The 21,421-nt window shown below is 36.5% G+C and overlaps 1 protein-coding gene across 1 annotated transcript; it reads left to right on the plus strand.

Moving 5' to 3' along the window:
- The first annotated feature begins 9,584 nt into the window (after positions 1-9,584).
- Positions 9,585-20,474, plus strand: LOC145776043 (ectonucleotide pyrophosphatase/phosphodiesterase family member 5-like). The gene is made up of 6 exons (XM_082587451.1): positions 9,585-10,406; positions 10,855-11,040; positions 12,728-12,907; positions 18,051-18,190; positions 18,651-18,744; positions 20,284-20,474. Exons 1-6 carry the CDS (start codon positions 9,671-9,673, stop codon positions 20,472-20,474), a joined length of 1,527 nt encoding a protein of 508 aa, XP_082443577.1. The 5' UTR covers positions 9,585-9,670.
- The last annotated feature ends 947 nt before the right edge of the window (positions 20,475-21,421 follow it).

Raw genomic sequence — 21,421 nt, forward strand, 5'->3', positions numbered from 1 at the left:
ACTGCTGGAATAGTCACGTAACTATTCACTGCAATATTAAGTAAACCAGCTAAATTAGACGCGCTATTTTCAACGAGGCCTTCCCGCTGTGAGACAATTATGATTCAACAGAACGCATTGTTTTCTTCGCAATGTGTGAGAATTAAATCGAAAACCGATAAAAGAAAAGGTGTTTAATGGTCTTGGTCGCAGATATTGCCTGCATTAACGACGTCTCTTACCGCTATTATCACCTAGCTAACCTGACATCATTGTTTTATGCGGCCGCTAAGGTTTGACATCGACTTCAACGATCATCGAATGTTACGTGAAAATAATAACGATTATATCCTACACGGTCCCACGAATTACCCATAAGTACCCATAAGCACCATAAGTACCCATAAGCCCCATAAGTCGCGTCGAATTACCCATAAGTACCCATAAGTCGCGTCGAATTACCCATACGCCCCATAAGTCGCGTCGAATTACCCATAAGCCCCATAAGTCGCGTCGAATTACCCATAAGCCCCATAAGTCGCGTCGAATTACCCATAAGCCCCATAAGTCGCGTCGAATTACCCATAAGCACCATAAGTAGCATTGAATTACCTAGAAGTAACGTCGAATTACCCATAAGCCTGTATAGTGTAGAGTGTAGTCTATAGCCGTCTAGAAGCCTAGTAGTCGGCTGCATAGCCGAGTGGTGAGGAGCACGGGCTGGGCGTTCCAAAATATAGTTTGACACCGCTCAAGAGCAGGACACTTGAAGGCATGCCTAAAGGTGGAAACAAAGATTGGCTTCGTTGCCTTCTCGTCCGCTTATGTGTAATCTGCAGTTTGCTGCAGCAGATGGAGTGTTTTGTCCGATAAAACACCTTAACATTGGACAATTTTCCCTATGAACCAGGTGACTGCAGCATAGCAATCGTTCTCGCACTCAGTCAGAGACTTAATTCTTGCTTTAAACTTGATAATTAAAGAAAAATAATAATAATGGCAAGGGTGGGAATCAAACCCGTGTCACCAAATTCAATAGCCTTTGCCTTAACCACTCAGCCACGTAAGCGCTCGTGAAATCTTCGCTTAATTTGGTTTATATGGGTAATGTTTCGAGAACGTTCACAATATTATCAGTTTAGTTTGTTTTTATTTCTGACCATCACAACGAAAAAACAATACACGACAAACTTAGCACAGATCTATAAAAGGTAGAAGCGACAAAACGCGGACGTTATAACGTGCACGATACCAAAGCCTGCAGATTACATATACGCTGACATGAGGCGTAAGTAATTCCACGTTGCTTATGGGTAATTCGACGCAACTTATGGGGCATTTGGGTAATTCGACGCGACTTATGGGGCTTATGGGTAATTCGACGCGACTTATGGGGCTTATGGGTAATTCGACTCGCGTCGAATTACCCATAAGTCGCGTCGAATTACCCATAAGCAACGTGGAATTACTTACGCCTTCATGTCAGCGTATATGTAATCTGCAAGTCGCTGTTGCGACTTGCGATCGTGTCACTTAAACTGATTGTCCTGCTTTGGTATCATGCACGTTATAACGTCCGCGTTTTGTCTCTTCTACCTTTTAAGGACCTCTGCTAAGTTTGTCGTATATTGTTTTTTCGTTGTGATGGTCAGAAATAAAAACAAACTAAACTGATAATATTGTGAACGTTCTCGAAACATTACTCATATAAACCAAATTAAGCGAAGATTTCACGAGCTCTTGCGTGGCTGAGTGGTTAAGGCAAAGGCTATTGAATTTGACGACACGGGTTTGATTCCCACCCTTGCCATTATTCTTTTTTTCTTTAATTATCAAGTTCAAAGCAAGAATTAAGCCTCTAGCTGAGTGCGAGAACGATTGCTATGCTGCAGTCACCTGGTTCATAGGGAAAATTGCCCAATGTTAAGGTGTTTTATCGGACAAAACACTCCATCTGCTGCAGCAAACTGCAGATTACACATAAGCGGACGGGAAGGCAACGAAGCCAATCTTCGTGTCCACCTTTAGGCATGCCTTCAAGTGTCCTGCTCTTGAGCGGTGTCGAACTATATTTTGGAACGCCCAGCCCGTGCTCCTCACCACTCGGCTATGCAGCCGACTACTATAGGCTTCTAGACGGCTATAGACTACACTCTACACTATACAGGCTTATGGGTAATTCGACGTTACTTCTATGTAATTCAATGTTACTTATGGTGCCTATGGGTAATTCGACGCGACTTATGGGGCTTATGGGTAATTCGACGCGACTTATGGGGCTTATGGGTAATTCGACGCGACTTATGGGGCTTATGGGTAATTCGACGCGACTTATGGGTAATTCGACGCGACTTATGGTGCTTATGGGTACTTATGGGTACTTATGGGGCTTATGGGTAATTCGTGGGACCCTATCCTACACGCAAAAATAAAAAAATGATCTCCTCTTTCTGTTTTGTCTCGTGAGCTTTGCATATTGCTCAACAAGTGCATAAAGTTTAGAATTGACAAGAAATCATTGAATTTGAAAATTAAGTTTGAATCACTGCAAATAAACGTATTCAAAAGTTTTACTTAGGCCGACGCGATTTCACACTTACGTAATCTACATCGACAATGATTTTTAGTGCGTTCATTTTGAAAATTGCCGAGCTGGAGACAACAGCTTGTCCCGTGTTAGTTGAACTTGTCTTTTTGAGGTGAAAATCACTTGCGAACATCTCGACCTTTACTCGAGTCTAGGCCACGCTCGAGTATAGCCTACTGTATTCAATAAAAGACTATAAAGACTTTCGATAAAAAACAGAAGAGAAAACACTTCGCAGTTGTTAACGCTTTGAAAGTAATTAGCGAAACGAGGTTAATAAAACTGATAGCGGGTTTTCACTCTGCTTGAGATCATGATTTTTTGCGTTTTATTTCGATAACTTCACTGTCTTGATCGTTGTTATTCACTCGCACGAAAAGGAAATGAATCGGCTTGTTTTCCAACAGTTCCAATTATGAGCTAACAATATCAAAATTTTTACGACTAGGCGTACTGCATGCGTAAAACTAATCCTTTCAAGCAGCGCTTCTAATAAATTCAGTTTGGGACCTATTTGTTCATATAAACAAGACACTAAGCTTAATCAAAGACTATTTTAATTGAGTAAAATAGCGTTATGGTTATGACGTCATCACCTTTCTCGCCCCCCAAGGTTTTTTGAAAAGTCGGCGCCTATGGAAAGAAATTTGGCACGGTCGCAACACCTTCAGAAAAATTTAAGATATGAAGGGAAAATAAAATGAAGAAAATGTTACAAAAAAAAATAAAATAAATTTTGTTTATGTCTATAAGTTAGTACTTTTGAATAGTTAAAATGATTAGTTTGGATCAACAAATGTGTGGCCTACAGCTTGGATTGAAAGGAAATTATCGGGTACCGTAGCCTAGTTATCCCGACCAGCAAAAATTTGTTCCAAGAACACAGTTCATTTTTACATTGTAGTAACAGAATGAAAAGGCTAACCAAATGTGTGGCCTATCGTGTTAACGTCGCTAAACGTTGAAATCGAGTAGAAAAGGGAGCTTTTGCTGACTAGGATACTTTGAAACTGAGAAACATTCACAGAAGCCTTTCGATTTGTTCCAAGAACCCAGTTAGCCTAACAGTTCATTTTTACATTGTAGTAACAGAATAAAAAGGCTAACCAAATGTGTGGCCTACTGTAGGCCGCCTACAGCTTGGATTGAAAGGAAATTATCGGGTGCCGTAGCCCAGTTATCCCGACCAGCAAAAATTGCCGTTTTTACATCGTTTTAACGTCGCTAAATGTTGAAATCGTGTAGAAAAGAGAACTTTGCTGACTAGGATACGTTGAAGCTGAGAAACATTCACAGAAGCCTTTCGAATTGTTCCAAGAACCCATTTAGCATAACATTTCATTTGTACATTGATTCAACGTCTGGATACATTATCTTAAAAATGCAACGTATCGTAGGGCTTCTGTGAATGTTTTTCAGTTTCAACGTATCCTAGTCAGCAAAGTTTTCTTTTCTACACGATTTCAACGTTTAGCGACGTTAAAACGATAGGCCACACATTTGGTTAGCCTTTTTATTCTGTTACTGCAATGTAAAAATGAACTGTTAGGCTAACTGGGTTCTTGGAACAAATTTTTGCTGGTCGGGATAACTAGGCTACGGTACCCGATAATTTCCTTTCAATCTAAGCTGTAGGTCACACATTTGTTGATCCAAACTAATCATTTTAACTATTCAAAAGTACTAACTTATAGACATAAACATGATTTTTTTTGTAACATTGTCTTTGTTTTATTTACCCTTCATATCTTAAATTTTTCCGAAGGTGTTGCGACCGTGCCAAATTTCTTTCAACTCAATAACTTACTTCGGTCACAAGCACGTTTTAACTTCGCGTTTTGTCGCTTTTACATTTTTCTCGACCTTTGCTATGTTGACGTGTATTGTTTTTGATATGATGGTCAGAAATAAAACTAACTGAACTGATATGACGAATTTTAATTTAATAGTTCAAACATTTTATTTTTATTCCTTTCTGCACGATTTCAACGTTTAGCGACGTTAAAACGATGTAAAAACGGCAATTGTAATTAGGCTACGGTACCCGATAATTTCCTTTTAAAAATTTCAAAAACTCGCCGAATAGGGCACTCGCCGAAAAAGGCTCTCGCCGAATAGGGAACTCGCCGAATCGGACTAGTCGAATCGGACTCGCCGAATCGGACTCGCCGAAACGGGCCATTCCGTAATTAACCGACCCTGAAGTGTACTGGAGCAGATTGCTTGCAAATAAATCAGTGCGTTAATAACAGTCGTGTAATGAAGCAATAGACACAATTGAAAACAACAATCCAAATTTCCTTATTATAAAAGCAACTACGATCACTTATTCCGTGGTTTTCGCGTTATAGAATCGTTGTGCCAAGCGATCACTGCTGGCGCAGTGCAGAAATTCTATTTCTATCAGTATCAGTGTGAATAAGGTTGCCACACTCGCCTAAGCACGTGCGGAACCCAGCTGAGACTTGCTTCTCTGTGACGTTTCTTTTTAACAAACGATCAATGTAACGCAATAATCCTCATTGTTAAAATTAGAATACATATTCTGCCGAAAAGTTCAGACAACTTTATTTCAAGGTAACATTGCAAGGCGTTGAAATGATGTAAAAATGGCTACTTTTGCCATCAGCTCGTTAACCACGCCACTCTAATGTGATGTTTAAAGCAATTGCCTGTACTATTATTGTTTCAGCTCCGTATTTGTTCACCTTAACAAACAATTGTAACAATTCAAATTTAAAATATATTTGCTGCATTAGCTCTATTTTTGTCAAGAATTTTGCGGCGGTCATTTATGACCGACCAATGAGTCGGCTTCGGCAGACATTCGAGGTCATTCCGGAGGTCATGTCCGCCATGACCGCCGGATATTTCGAGGCCTGCTGGTCTCGTCATGCTATGTACCCATGTTACAAATTATCTGAAGAAAGGCTTCGGCAAAGTCTTGGCATGTTTTCATTTTTTCCGTTTTGGTAACTGCGTTTACCATAGCCCTCCCATCAATGATGATCACATTGGTGAGTTGTCAGTTCATCTGGTGGGTCCAGTACTTGGGTCCAGTGAGTCCAGTACATCTCCGGTCGACTTCTTGATATTACAATGAAACGCTGCAACAGTCCTCGCTCTTTAATTTTGATTCCTTGTCTCCCATGCTGATTTTTGCAATTGCATTGGCACTTTCGAATGTAGACAGTTTCTTTCTGGTCATTTTGTCCCACACAGAAAGTTTTCCTTCTACAAGACGTTCAGTGACGAAACTTTCGAAAATCTGTTGCCCAATCTCATCACGCCGAAGGATGTCGTTGGTAGCAGTTTCATTCATAACTGCTTTGGTGAGCAAATTGTAAATTTCATCTTCGTCAGGGGATTCAAATGGGTTTCTATGCTCTTGAAGTTTGATAGCATTATTTGGGACAGTTTTCCTCCTGTGAGCTCATGGTGTTGCGTTCTCTTTGCCTTGCTACCAGAGTAATAGGCTACTTTTTCTCAAAGTCATGCTGCAAATTTGAGAGTTTGGTGCGATGAGAAAGTATTTGTCCAGTGACTTTTGATTCTGTATAATAATTCCAACTATGCCTCCAATAACCTTGAGTTCACGATTTTCTTGTTCAATCCCGTGGTCTGCACCTATTGATGTGAATCCAACAACACCTTTGGTTACGCAGAAATTCCCTTTCATGAACTCTGTCAAGATCTCTGGGTGCTCCTTTTCTGCTTGCTGCATTGTAGAAATGTAAAGTGGTAAAAGGCGTGCATAATTTAAATGATCATGGGCAATAGTTTATTTGTGCATCACATGTGATCATTAGACACTCTGGCTACTTGCAGACTGTTTGCTTCACAGATCATCGCCAGAAACTATCTCCACATAAAAAGCAGCCACTATGAGTTCTTCAATTTATTAAAAATCTTTAACAGGCTGTTTTGCCCTTTACTTCAGTATCACTTCTTTGTTATTTTTATCCAGCAGTCTGAGTAAACCTGTAAAAACGGTTATACAAGCAGAGCCACTGATACAAGCTTGGGTTCTCTCTGGTAGCCTACTGTCATTCATCTATGACGTCACAAATTATAAAAAACAGCTGATTAAAATGATTCAATAAGCTTGCTGTATGTGTGTCACAAGTGCTAGAAACGAAAGTAACTTTGTTACAAAGTATTTATGTCATAAAGTACTTTTGTAAATTTTTTTACTGTTAATGAATGGGGCCAAAATTTAATTTTGGCCATTTTGATAGGGGATTTCAGGTCATTAGAGTGCACAGAAAAAATGCCAGGTGCCCTAATTTTTTTTCATCTTTATTGTATCATCTGACAAAATCAAGAAGGTTTTTGCTTTTAACAAAAAAAAGTCACGAAAACCTTTTTAAAGACAAATGTGCCCACACTAGGTGTCGCCTTCTAGATTTCCACCACTGTAATTGCAAGCGAGTTTTTTTCAACTCTGCATTTTTGTAGTCCTACCGTATCCACTATAAAAACTTGAATAGACACGTAAGTCATTTGATTGTAGTCTTATTTGTCAGGGACGTGCAGTCAGGGGAGGCAGTGCCTCACCTGCCAACATCTGGCAAAGCAAAATTTATATCAAAGATATGGTTATCACAGAATAAATATTATTTGTTAAAAAGTAGTAAATATTGCACGTTTTTAGGTGCTTTTATTGGTGTGAATGCTGTAGTCGTGCCCCCTTTCCCTCAAATTTTACGTTTCTACACCCAAACTGTGCTTCAATTTTTTCTGTTTCTGTGGCGATATTCTTATCGAGCGTTCACGTGGTCAAAATTGTTGAAATACGCGAGGAGAGGCAATGCCAAGCTGTGCCTCACTTCAGATCAGAAAACTTCCATACACTGCATTATGCGTGCCTTTTTCTTTCGCAAAGTCGCCCAGAAATCATCATGAACGATTTAGCTACGATTTGAGGCTTGCCTCAAATGTGACGTCACAGCTATGAAACCTTTTTCGTCAAGCAGGAATGCCCGCATAGTACGTGGTATGTGACTTCTTGCAGTGTAAAGGATTGTTTCTTATAAAATTTAACTAAAAAATGGAGGAAGATTTAGTATCAAATCTGAGAGATTTTTAAAAAATAAACTTTCAATACAAAGTTGAAGTCATAAATAAAGGAAGATCGGTTCTAAATTTATAAGGTTTGCATCAGACGACTGAACAAAAAAAAGTAACTTGCAACTTTCAAAAAGATTGCTGCTCAAAAAAGAAGTGGCTGTGTGGCTATGCTTTAAAAATTGCCTTTTCTGCTTTCCCTGTCTCCTGTTTTCAATATTTAGTGATAATGTTAGGACTAAAGAAGGGTCTATACAACAAAGTCACAAATGTTTTAGTCCAAAAGGATAGGCGCATGGATTTTATTTTTAATAAATGTGAAAGCATGCTGCTAATTTTTTTGATTAGTATGATACCATTTTTGTTGTTAAAAAATTTTATTGTAAAAGTGACTTGAAAAAATTAGTGCCTCACCATCTAGGAACCTCACCGCACGTCACTGTAAGTAGTAGTATGAAAATGACAGTAGTACTATTAGTTAAATATAATAGCAAGTGGAAACAGGAGTTTGCAAGCGATAGAAGCAATTCTGGAAAAAAATGCATTCTATTCTGGGAAAAAAATGCATTAAATATGCTGGAGCAACCTTGCAGAATAATATTCCAAAGCAAATCACAATGTTGTCGTTTTCTTCTTTCAAAAAGGAATATAAAAAACAACTCATTTCAAATTACTAAAGCTGATTTTGGCATTATTGTGATTTAGGCTACTAGTTACTGACCCATTTAAGTGTCATTCTGTGATTATATGTATTGTTGCTTTAGGCTACTGCTGTTGATAACTATTTTTTTCCCTTTTTTGTTGTTGTTGTTTTTCTTTGTGTTTGTTTGTTTTTTCTGTACTATTAATCCAATTAAATATTGTATCCAGTAAAACATCCCATGTGGGGGCACCTTGACTTAGATAACTGTTTGGTTTTTTCGGTGCCCCCATGGTGTAGTTTCCATATAAAAAAGCTATTTGTTATATCTCCTGATGTGTACATTGAAAATGAATGTGGAGCTATGCCGAAATAAACTTGATTGGTTGATTGATAGAAGTGGTGAAGCTTTGTCGTTGCAATGCTTCTGCAAGGCTTAGTACCATCAAACATGATGGTGACACCCAAAACCTTAAATCTAACACCAACCTCACAACAGAAATGTATGGTGAATAATGAAATAAAACAAACTGAACAAGTGATACAAGAATGATTGCGAGTTAATTATACGGCGGATAACAGATCTCATGAGATGTAAACTACAGGCATGTAACAAACAATTAGAACACACACAGAAGAAATGATGAACCACAGGAGAATAAATACAGGTTGAGAGATGTATTATGTTTGATTATTAAGGCTTCCATAATCTTAGTCTGAGATTCAGATCTGCATTGAGAGATGATTTTAAATTGGTTGATTGAGACATTGTCCTACACATTGCTTAGTTTATGTAGTTCAGTCTGGAATGTCGTTACAGTTATACAGTGCATAGTCAAATTTATCTTACAATTTTCATTGAATGAAATACATCTACTAGAAAGATTGAAACTTCCCTGAACTAAATGTGCATGTTAAAAACATGATTTTGCCTGCTTTGAAAGCGAAACTTAATGTAGGCCTATACAGTTTTTTATGGAAAGAAGTATGCTTTTATTGATGAATCTACTGATAAAGGCATAGGCTATACCGCATTCATTTTGGTTTGTTATGTTAGTGACAACAATAAAGCAAATAATGCTGCATTTTGGCTTTAGTTGCGGTAACAAAGGTTATACCATGTGATAATTCCTTTAATTTAACTGAAAACAAGGTTAACATTTTCAAAATTGCATTGGGTTTGCATCTAATAGTGTATCCAACATTGTTAGGATCACTTTTTAGCTAACTAGTCGGTCAAAATTGCTATTTGGCAGTTTTTCATGTTGATTTGACAATTTTTTAGGTTTGTTCGGCAGGAAACTTTCTTAATGTCTGACAACCCTGCACATGCAGAGGATTACCAGTACTTTTTATTTCTTGTTGGTGGTGGTTAGATTGGCTGGTCTTGGCAAAATATGCCATTGTCGAGTTACAGAAATTTACATTTTATTCTCCCCGATTCCTTCAAGTATATACACTTTTTACATGTACAGTTTATAATGAGGTTTTGTATAATGATATTTGTCTTTTGCTTTTTAACTAAACCATGCTTCAGTGACAAACCACTAGTGCTTCTTATTTCATTTGATGGATTTCGATGGGATTATCTGTCACGGACAAATACACCTAATTTTGACAAACTCATTCGAACGGGTGTGAAAGCGAAGTGGTTGCAAGATGTATTTGTTACTCAAACTTTTCCTAATCATTACACATTAGCAACTGGGTTGTATGAAGAAAGTCATGGAATTGTTTCAAATATTTTTTATGATCCTACTTTGAAAAGGGAGTTCAGCTATAAAAGAAAAACTGATGTAGGCGAAGGAATGTTTTGGGGAGGTGAGCCAATCTGGGTAACAAATCAACTTCAAGGTGGCAAAACTGGAGTATTTTTTTGGATTGGAAGTGAAGCAGCCATTAAAGGCATTAGGCCTACCCAATGGAGGCCATACTCAGTAGACTTTCCTTGGGTGGAACGAGTGAATACTGTTGTCGATTGGTTAGCCAATAAGCCAACTGGAAAAGATAATAAAGCAGACAACATTAATCTTGCTCTTTTGTATTTTCCTCAACCAGATGCCTATGGCCATAAGTATGGCCCAGAATCATCTGAAGTAACAGAAATCATTGGAAAATGTGACAACATTACAGGTGAGTACTGAATATTATAGATAATGAACTTCAAATAGAAATTATCTGCAATATTTTTTCACAAATTCATACATACCAGTGGCCTATTTTTGATAAAATAAATGTTGTTGCATTACATTTATCAAGGTCAGTTTTGTCTATTTATTTAATATTATTAATGTTTTTGTAAAATTTCTGATATACATATATTACACTTTATGTAAATTATTCAACGTGACTGTTATTGGTATATGATCTTCTTCTTTGTCATGTGATTGATTAAATGTTTTTCCTCAAACTGAAAAAGTTTTTTGTGAGCCTAATCCTGGCAGTTTTGCATACTTTTATAGGCTTTGCACCACTGACGCAGGCCCGGTCACTTCCCTAAATGATTATATTTTTGTGCAAGTACAGTATATTACCGTACCTGTCACTGTCAGATTCTAACCCATTGCTCCCTTTGTTTCAGGATATCTCATTGACAAACTTGTTGAAGAAAACTTGTATGATAAAGTCAATATAATAATTACTAGTGATCATGGCATGGCACCGCTAGATGAAGCTCGGACTATTCCTATTCTTTCACATTTAAATTTGAATAGCACTGTTCGAGTTAATAACCTTGGAACTGTAGCTGGTGTTTGGCCAAAAAAAGGTAGTAATATCTACAACTAAATGTTGGAATGTGAGTTGTTCTTTTAGGATTTTTTAATGATCACAACACAAATTTTTCATCCTTATCCAACTTAAGTTTTACGTAAATTTCAGTCTGAACTTAAATTGTTTAAAATTGTCTAAAATTAAATTGTTTAAATAAATTTTAAATTGTCCCATACCAAAAGCTATGTCATGCCCACAGTTTGTTTCATTACCATACCATTAATACTTTGAAGCTGTTTTGTTTTTACCGGAAAAATTAAGTCAAACAGCCCAAATCGCAGTTGTTTAATTGCAACACAATAGCATGTAATTTCATGTGACTTACATTTTTAGAAGCTGGTATATAAGTCTCCAGTCTCCACCCTAGTCAAAAATATCATGAAGTCATACTGTGAAATCGACCAAAAATATAGGGTGAAACTGTTTTACCGTTGCTTTACTGTTCACACATTTCACCCCATAGGCTATGTCTAAGGGTGACTTGACTTGGGTGATTCCAATCTTTGATGTATTGTTACAATGTATATCACATCATGGCATTTATGACCAGGGTGGAGACTTGTACACCAGCTCCGATTTTTGATTACTGCACCACAATTGTGACATAGCCCACAGGGCACGAAAAAAATGGGAAAAAATTGCAAACTAAAACAAAAGACTTATCAGATCAGGATTCTCACCAGCAGGAAAGTAGTCAAGGGGAAGTGCAAGTGCCCCCCAAAAATATATTCACATATATATGCATAGGTGTTTTAGCTATTGGCCAATAGGTATTGACTATTGATTGACTGTCAGTGTCGGGTCTTACAATGATGCAAATAAATATATATTATATAACAGTCATTCCAAGAGAACAAGTAGCCTACCCCTACACTTCAGAAGTAATATGAACATTAGATCAGTACGGTACTTTGACTGTATTTTGTGCGAAAGATATTAATTAAAATCTGTAACCTACCATTGAACCAACCACTTTTTATTCTTGCAGATGTTTTTGTTTTGTGTAATTTAATTAATATACACTTTTTACCCTCTGTTGCAGCGTGATTTGATAGTTTCACTATTGATTTTGGCTGAAGGTACTCTATGAATGTGCAATTTTTTGGTATTTTTTTACAAACTTTTATAGAAAAGGCCCTCTCGACCCCAAAAAAGTTCATGTTTGGTAACATGCCGCCAGGCGCACTCGGATATACAATGATACTCATTCCCTCCTTTCGAAATTTTGTGTTTGCTATGCATTCACCAATTGGTGCCACAAAAATATTTTAACTGATGAGGTTACTTGTGATTGTAAAAGATAACTGATTTTATTGTCCTAATATAAAAAATTAACTTACTAGCCTAGTAATAATGACCACTCCTTATTACTTATTAACATGAAAATGTAAAAGCTACTTCTTGTATGGTATGTAAAACTGTTGAAGGTCATGCTTCACTTGCCAGTTTTCTAGCCCAAACTTTTGAAGAAGCTTGCTTTACTCATTTTTATTCATCAAGTTGAAGGTTTCCATGTTGATGCTAAAGGCCTAGTGGTACCCATTTCTTCCAATTCCAGCATTGAACGTTTGGTTGCATTTTCAACACAGAATTATCAATTTGCAAAAAATCCTATCTAGGCTAATTGATAAGTAAAACTGTGGAGTTAGATCTATTTTTATGCATTGATATTTCTTTAATAGGAGCTGTTGATTTGATATATCAAAATCTTTCCAACATTGGACCACATGCAAAAGTATGGAAACGACAAGATATTCCAAAACATCTTCATTATAGTAACAATGAGCGTATCCCACCAATTGTCATAATGCCACGGGACGGCTGGTATTTAGTCAACAGAATGCAAGATCGTGTTGGAATGAGTAAGTGTTGCAAACTGTCTTGCAGTGTATGACAGCCTCCAGTTTTGCTTATGGAGAAAAAATATTAATTATTATTTGTATATTTTAATGTGAGTTAAAAATTGAACAAAAATACCAGGTTTTAACATCATTCAGATTAAAGCACAGAGTTACAAATACTAAAAAATAAATCAAATTTTCCAGCTACAATGAGACTTTTATCAGGAAATCTAGGTATGCAATAAAAGTGACACTTAGAAATTAAATTGTTATAACTAAAGCTGTAAATAATCCGTAAAAAAGGAATGGTACAGTGGGTATGGGCAAGGCTGTGTCAGTTCCCAATCATGTCATTCTGGTTTGACATCATTATAAGCGGAAATGTAATTTTTACTCAGGGCGTAACATAGAGATGTACCGATACCAATATTTTGGCCGATACCGATACTGATACCGATATTTTGGTGTTACAAAAAGAAGCAATTTTGGTACTTGCAAGGAATCATATCAAATGCTAAGTTTTACCTTATTTGCATAAAACTATTAAAAAAAGCTTTCAATTGGGATAATTTATTAAAGATTCAAGAATCCAATCTCAACCGCATATTGTTGTGTCATAATAGTAGGTTTTAGTAATGAAAGGCCACCGTAATTGAGGATTGGGGTGTAAAGGAAGAAACTTTACATCATAATTGGGGTTTCTAAAAAATTAATAAAGTGTTTGCGCAAACTCTCCAAATGTGCTATCATAATTGATAAAAAGATGTAAAATGTAAACCAAGTGATTTGTGTAGTCGTACAAAAACTATTCGACAAGTAATGTGCAACCTAAGTCCTAAGGGCGCTTGTCGTTTGGTTAAAAAGCTTTTGCCAGACCAAGACAACCCAGGTAGCAAAAATGCACAATTCTGCATCGCTCCCACCCCGCCAAACGCTCAAAAAACTCGTGCAACTCGGCTCCACCAGTCGGCGATTCAACTTCCGTCCTTAGCCGCAACAAACTCACTAAGCCCAAACAATGTCACGGCAGACTAAGTAGGCCCAAAATGAAAGCAATAGAACACGAATCCTCACCAAACCAATCAAAATGGTCCCGTTGCGCCCAAGATGACAACCTCATTGCGAAGAAAGGAGGGTCCCTCCGGCCACCAGCACAGCGAGCTGCCGCGACCCGCCAACCACAACGGTGCAGCTTCCACACTAGCCATTTCAATTTTTGTCAATGTCAATTCTTGCTACAAAATGGCTGCCGAGAAACATAATAGTTGATTCAATGGTCTAAATGGCTAGCGTGGAAGCTACATCGTTATGGCCAGCGAATCGCAACAGCCCGTCGCACCAGTGAGCGCCCAGCCCGTGCCGACAGCCAGGAAGGACACTTGCCCCCACAATGAGGCCGCCATCCCAGGCGAAACAAAACCACTTATTGATTAGTTCAGTGAGGATTCGCAGTCCCACCGCCCCCACCCTGAGCCCACCCACCCGCCACGACATTGTTCAAGCCTGGTGAGTCCACCACAACGAAAGGCGGAAACCAAATCACAAACTGACAGAACCAGCCCACCAAAAACAACCAAGCCAAATGATAAATATTGGAGAAATTGAGTCTCCTTCACAACTTAAGAATCGAACAGCGCAAAACTGCTGAAACAAAAAGTTTTGTTTGAGTGAAAGAATCACTGTAAGCAACCAATGTTAAAAGGTGCGTGCAAGAAGTCATGGGAGTGTGACTTATCAAAAATTTGAACAGGTTGTTGTTTTTCTACTTCAATGTAACATTAGGGTCATTCCATGCCAAATGAGCAAATTTTTTGGAAAAATTACACCACATGTCATAGATTTTATTGAAATTTGGCATACTTGTAGATGTCAAAGAAATATTAAGAATGCAAAAAAAATTTTTGAAAAATTTCAAACATTGGTGGAGTTATGGGCATTGGAAAAATCACCATTTTTGCCTGTTCCACTTCAGTGATTTTGTCAAATTTCTTGTCATATTTCTAATTTCTTATCCTACGATCATACAATATGGCTGAAAATTGCTAAATAGACATTTTAAGATCCAAGGAATCCAAAAATGTAAACTAAAAAGTTGACAGAGAACTTCTTGATATGATTATAAAGGTTTTAACTTGCTACATGCATTTTTCGGAGGCCAAACTTTGGGGGCCTATAAAAAAAATGGGTATAAAAATTAAGAACTGAAATTCACATGTTTTATACTTATACCAATACACTTTCATGTCAAATAAAAAAATTGAATTAATTTTGATAACTACTATGATAAAAGTTAGATTTTCTGACTTGCAAATTTTGACCTTTTTTACACTCATTGTTTAAGATTTTTGTCTATGACATCACAATTTACATTATTGCTTGTTGATGACATCACAATTTACATATTGTTTGTCATGACAATTGTTATGTAGCTCATGAATGAATTGAATACTGGTAATACACTAAGGTTTAGTGCAGTAGGCCATGCACCATAGTAGTGGTAACTTGTAGAGTTATTGAGTTAATTACTCTTTTAACTGTGATTTCAATTTTAGGTTGTCCTATTAGCAATGTATTATTCCTAACATGCTCCACAGATCTTGCAACCAGAAAAGATACTTTTTCCACTGTTCAAGTGTTCAAAGCCCGTCTACCTGCTTGAAGCAGAGAAATGTCAAGGTTCATAATAAACATGTTCATCTGTTTTTGCAAGTCCACCAATGTCCAAAAACCCAATGCTTCTAGCAAAGTGAATTTTTATGGTACAATACCTTATTTTTTTCCAATGTCATAATGCTGTGATGAATCCATAACAATTGTGTTATTGTAAAACTAATGTAGTACTAATAATATGATAACTACTATAGTGCATGGCCTACAACGTTAAACCTTAGTGTATTACCAGTATTCAATTCATTCATGAGCTGCATTATGACAAACAATATGTACATTGTGATGTCATCCACAAGCAATAATGTAAATTGTGATGTCATAGACAAAAATCTTAAACAATGAGTGTAAAAAAGGTCAAAATTTGCGAGTCAGAAAATCTAGCTTTTATCATAGTAGTTATCAAAATTAATTCAATTTTTTTATTTGACATGAAAGAGTATTGGTATAAGTCCAATACATGTGAATTTCAGTTCTTAATTTTTATACCCATTTTTTTTATAGGCCCTCAAAGTTTGGCCTCCGAAAAATGCATGTAGCAAGTTGAAACCTTTATAATCATATCAAGAAGTTCTCTGTCAACTTTTTAATTTACATTTTTGGTTTCCTTGGATCTTAAAATGTCTGTCTAGCAATTTTCAGCCATTTTGTTTGATCATAGGTTAAGAAATTAGAAATACTATAGGAAATTGGACAACATCACTGAAGCGGAACAGGCAAAAATGGTGATTTTACTAATGACCATAACTCTGCTAATATTTAAACTTTTTCAAAATTTTTTTTTGTATTCTTCATATTTCTTTGACATCTACAAGTATGCCAAATTTCAAAAAAATCTATGACATGTGGTGTAACCCATTTGCTCATTTGGCATGGAATGACCCATTAGCTACTACTTTAAAAAATCTATATCTTTGCTTCTGCAGAAAATCTGCAGCAAACGCCTTTTATTTTACATGTTTAGTATCGGCCACAGTATCGGCCAAATTTTGCCGATACCGATGGCGATACCGATACTCAAAAAATGGCCGATATCACCGATGCCGATATATCGGTACATCTCTAGTGTAACACATTGGGCAGGAGCAATTCAGTAGTAAAAACATGGAACACACTGACATCAGTCACATCACCACAATTTAGGAAAGGAATAGGTACTCAGCACAGTGGTTACCAGAATTGCTCAGTTTAGTTGTTGAATTTTACTTTGCTCAACTCTGCAGTCTGCAACATAGTTAGGGTTTCCCTGAATCCATTTGATAAGATGTGTGTTTGAAGAATACAGTTCACTCATCATGTTCCTTTTTCATGTTGAGGGTCGGAGCCTTGGAGGCAATACGCCATTGTTCAATGATCATGAGCTTTTCTTCCAGGCTGCCAAAATTTCCTGTTTAAACAGTCATTTTGTATTCTACTTTATCGGTTTGGTTTAGCTTAGGTATATACCTTTTGTTTACCCTTTTATTTGCTGCTGTATGATAGCAGCCGACTTTTGCCAACATTTTAATACCAACATCATATAATACGTTCTGTCTGTTACAACATATTCAACACCAGTTCAATGTGTTGTGATAAAAATACGAACGATTTTCAACTGATAGTGTCTTGTTTGGCATAGAAAACAATTACTGAATTTCCATACAAAACTTCCAATTCTTCAGATGTGTGAGGACTTTGGAGTGCAGAATATGGAATTTTTTGTTTCTAAAATCTTTGTGTCACTACATGACAAGCTGGGATTTTACTGGTTACCATAATGTTTATAGGCTGTTTCTGCATTTTCTCATTTCGATAACTTCCTCTCAAATTTTCTCTTGTGAATTTTGGAGTCAGATTTCTTCAAATAAAGAAGGGTTTCCGGTTTAGCGGAAATCCCATGCAGATGGAGCACCACTTGTAGAAAAGCGTTTCACATTAGATGTTAAAAAAAGCAAGAACATATGAAATAAACTAGTTAGAAAATATGACGCAATAACGACGACATGAAGCATAATATTATTATTGTTTAATAAGGGTTTTTACATTTCATACGCAAAGCTATAAGAATTACAAGCTTGAAGCTCATATTTGCAGTCTGTTTTTTCCTTAATTGGTTTCATACAATATTGCCTATCTTTTACACCTAATTTGTGCATCTATTGCACTTGTCATTCCTTTTGTTTGAAGTGTTGTTGCATGTAAAAAGACAGTTTATATAATTGTTTGTTTTGCAGTCACTTTTATTGTATTTTTGAATTTTGTTATTGTTACTTGATGGATGCCAAAAGCCTTATTATTTACCTTTCCATTAAAATGTTGTTTGTGGTGCCGTATCCTACAAAGGACTACCGTACATCTGAAAAGTACTTAAATTCCGTCAACAGAAATTCGTAGAATGAATTTTGATATAACTTCAGTGGTGTTGATGTTGTTTACGCCATGTTAAGCAGACACTGTTTATCTGTTTGGGGCACTTTTCCACATATGTGACACTTTTGTCTTCTTTGTCGTGGTGCAGAAGGGAGTCATGGATACAACAACTCGTTAATGGACATGCATCCTTTTTTCATTGCACATGGACCTGCTTTTCGAGAGAATTTTGTTTCCGAGCCATTCAGTAGCGTCAACATTTACATGCTCATTTGTCATATTATGGGAGTAAGTAATTAAGTATGGTAACATCTAGTTGTGCTGATGTTGGTCTTTAGTGTGTCTGTGTCAAACAACGTTTTTAAAATGGCATATTTTCATGATTGTTTAATTCTTTTATTGTAAAAAAGGAAATATTCCAACAAGGATTAAGGATTTTCATAGTTTACTTTTATGAAATACCTATCAGCATTTCTACATGTCCCAAAACAAGCTATTAAAAACTTCTACAAGTTATATGACGTGAGTAAACGTTTTGGTTAAACATTAAATTCCTACGCCAATCCAACTTTCCCCCCCCCCCGGTCACTCTTAGTAATGATAAGGTATGCAGGTTAACATAATTTGTTAAATGGGTACGTGACTACAAAAGATTGAAACCACTGCTTGGAGTGGATACTTCATCAAGTGATCATTACTACTAGGCTACACTAATAAGCAATTATATAACGTGAAATATCATTTGCAGCTTAACCCTGCACCCAACAACGGTTCATTAGCTGCAGTTGCGCAACTTCTTAAGCCAACATCTATTTCCCAGGGCAACATCGTGAAAATATTTGGTACGTTGCATGCTACGTGATACGTGATTCACAGAAAACATTTTGTGTTTTTTCATTTTTCATGGCTGGTTTTTCAGCAGCAAAACTTGTGCTTTTTTTAAATGCTACGAAAACTTGTTAAAACGTTTTTATGAAGGGTTAAATGCACCAACAGAGCATAGTCATCGATTTAGAAAATTTGTTAATTAAGCAACTTATTTTATGGATTTTTTTGCGTATGCACCAATCGTAATCTACTGATTAGAATTGCCGATTACTGATATATCGATAAACTTCGAAAAAACTTATTCTCGATTATCGAATTAAACAGCGTAAACGGCGCTTAAAAGACCCGCTGTTGCTGCATTCAATCCTAAGTGCACGCTAATGTCTAAAATTGGATGAAATAGAAATACCACCAGATACACAGACAGTCATACACAATGAAAACTATTAATATTACAAAAAAGTGCTCAATGCTAGGCAAAAAAGCAAAGCAGAGCAAATTAAATCAAATATAGTTATTACTATCTGAAGCCTTTACAAATTGTTTCACCCATGGCCATCTAAAGATACGGCCTGATTTGTCACATTTTGCATAAATTTCCAGGTTTTTTTAACATTGTGCGAACGTTTAAATACATTTTTCTAAAAATTAGATTTTTACGCTTTCTTTCTTCTTTTCCCCAGATGACACAATAGGTTTTAACATCCTCACATGTTGAAAAACAAAGAAAATTTGATTTTGTAAATTTTAGTCAGACTGTTAATTTTCAATAACAGTCTGATTTTGCGTTTTTCAACTTACTTTTTCTCATTTACTACTGCTTCCCCAAGGCAACAAAAAAGTTTTTTGTCATTAGGAAACCGCAAAAAGTAAAAACATCTCAAAAAATGTCAGTCAAGCACTAGCAGTAGCTGTAATCAAAATCTGCAAAATGTGACAAATCAGGCCGCATCTCCAGGTGGCCATGTTTCACCTAACGGATCATCAGAAGGTCTGAAAAAACATGCAAACAGTAATGAATCGATAATTCTGAAAAGATATTAAATATTACAACTGTAATTTAATTTGCAAAAAAATCTCTAAACCTGTAATTCCTGAGAAGATATTAAATATTACAACTGTAATTTAATCTGCAAAAAAAACTCTAAACTTGAATTCCTGAAAAGATATTAAATATTAGTTTAGAGTTTTTTTTTGCAGATTAAATTACAGTTGTAATATTTAATATCTCAGGAATTACAGGTTTAGAGATTTTTTTTGCAGATTAAATTACAGTTGTAATATTTAATATCTTTTCAGAATTATCGATTCATTACTGTTTGCATGTTTTTTCAGACCTTCTGATGATCCGTTAGGTGAAACATACAGTCATACATGTATGCAATATGGTGGAAAATGTTAATCGAAACTTTGACAATAAACTTTGCAAAAAGGAAACAGAATCCAAGCTAGCAACGTCCTTCCTTGCATGCGTTAATTGAAGATCTGCAAAATTATTATCTGCGTTTCTTTGCTATTCACTGACACGACTACTGTAAAACGATTACATTCAGGTCTTGCAATCGTTGTTTGTTTGTTGCTGTTTGTCATGGTCTGTGGTGGAATGAAACTTTTTCAACAAATACAATTCAAAAGAACTAAAAAGTACCATCCATTGGCTGCTGACGATCGACAATTTTTTCTGGAAATGGATGCACAATCTACGGTCGCAGAAGAACCCCATTTCAATGGCTTGGAAGTTTAACTCACCTGATTAAGTATATTTTACCTAAAAGCCTTTACTGTAGTAATATTTATCTAATTACTATATTACTTAGTACAGTACTATAATATTATTTGTTATTGTTCAAAAATTATCTATGCCTTGCTTAAACTTTGAAGAATAACACCAATTTAGTGAAATTTATGCACAATATGTCACTGCAAAAACTGTTTTATTTAGAAATGGTGGTTTCATTTGTGCAATATTACTGCTCCTTTTCATGTGTGTCTTCTGCGTTAAATTGACTGAATACTTTTATTGGTACAAAATACTGATGTGATAGGTAATGTATTGCTAACCGAAAAAGCTAATCCGCAATATTGTACTTTGTATGTGTCCGATCGTATTACTTTAGCATGCATTGCCCATACAGAGAAAGATATCTGGCGTGTCCTGTGTCTTTTATAGGCCAAAATTATGTAGAAATGGTGTTGGAAATACATTGAGTTTTATGAGCCAATTATTTTCAAAATCAAATCAGTAACTCGGTCGTCTGCGTGATTTTCAATAATTATCGCTTTTGTCCATTTAAGTCAGTGGTTCTCAACGGGGGCTGTACCACCCCCGGGGGGGGGGGGGCGTTTTGATTTTGCAGGGGAGCGATATGATTACCTCGGCTTAAGGAGGGGCGTTTAGATTATTAGGGGGGCATTCTGGTTTAAACCATCTACCGTCCAGCGTAACGATTTTGTCAAAGAGCTCGTGTCTTCGGGCTAGCATTTCCTACCTCATACCTGGTGGAAAAGGGATTCAGCTGTGTTGTTCTGCTACATAGCCTACCAATAGGGGTGTTCAATTTCGATTTTCGATTCGATTTCGATTAAGGTGATATTCGAAATTCGTTTTTCGTATCGGACATATTCGAAATTATAGCCGCCCTTTCGGCTGAACGCGGTTGAAAGCAACGCGAGTGGCGCGAAATCTGTCTT

This window comes from Aplidium turbinatum, chromosome 8, assembly GCF_918807975.1.
Source record: "Aplidium turbinatum chromosome 8, kaAplTurb1.1, whole genome shotgun sequence".
Lineage (NCBI taxonomy): Eukaryota > Metazoa > Chordata > Ascidiacea > Aplousobranchia > Polyclinidae > Aplidium > Aplidium turbinatum.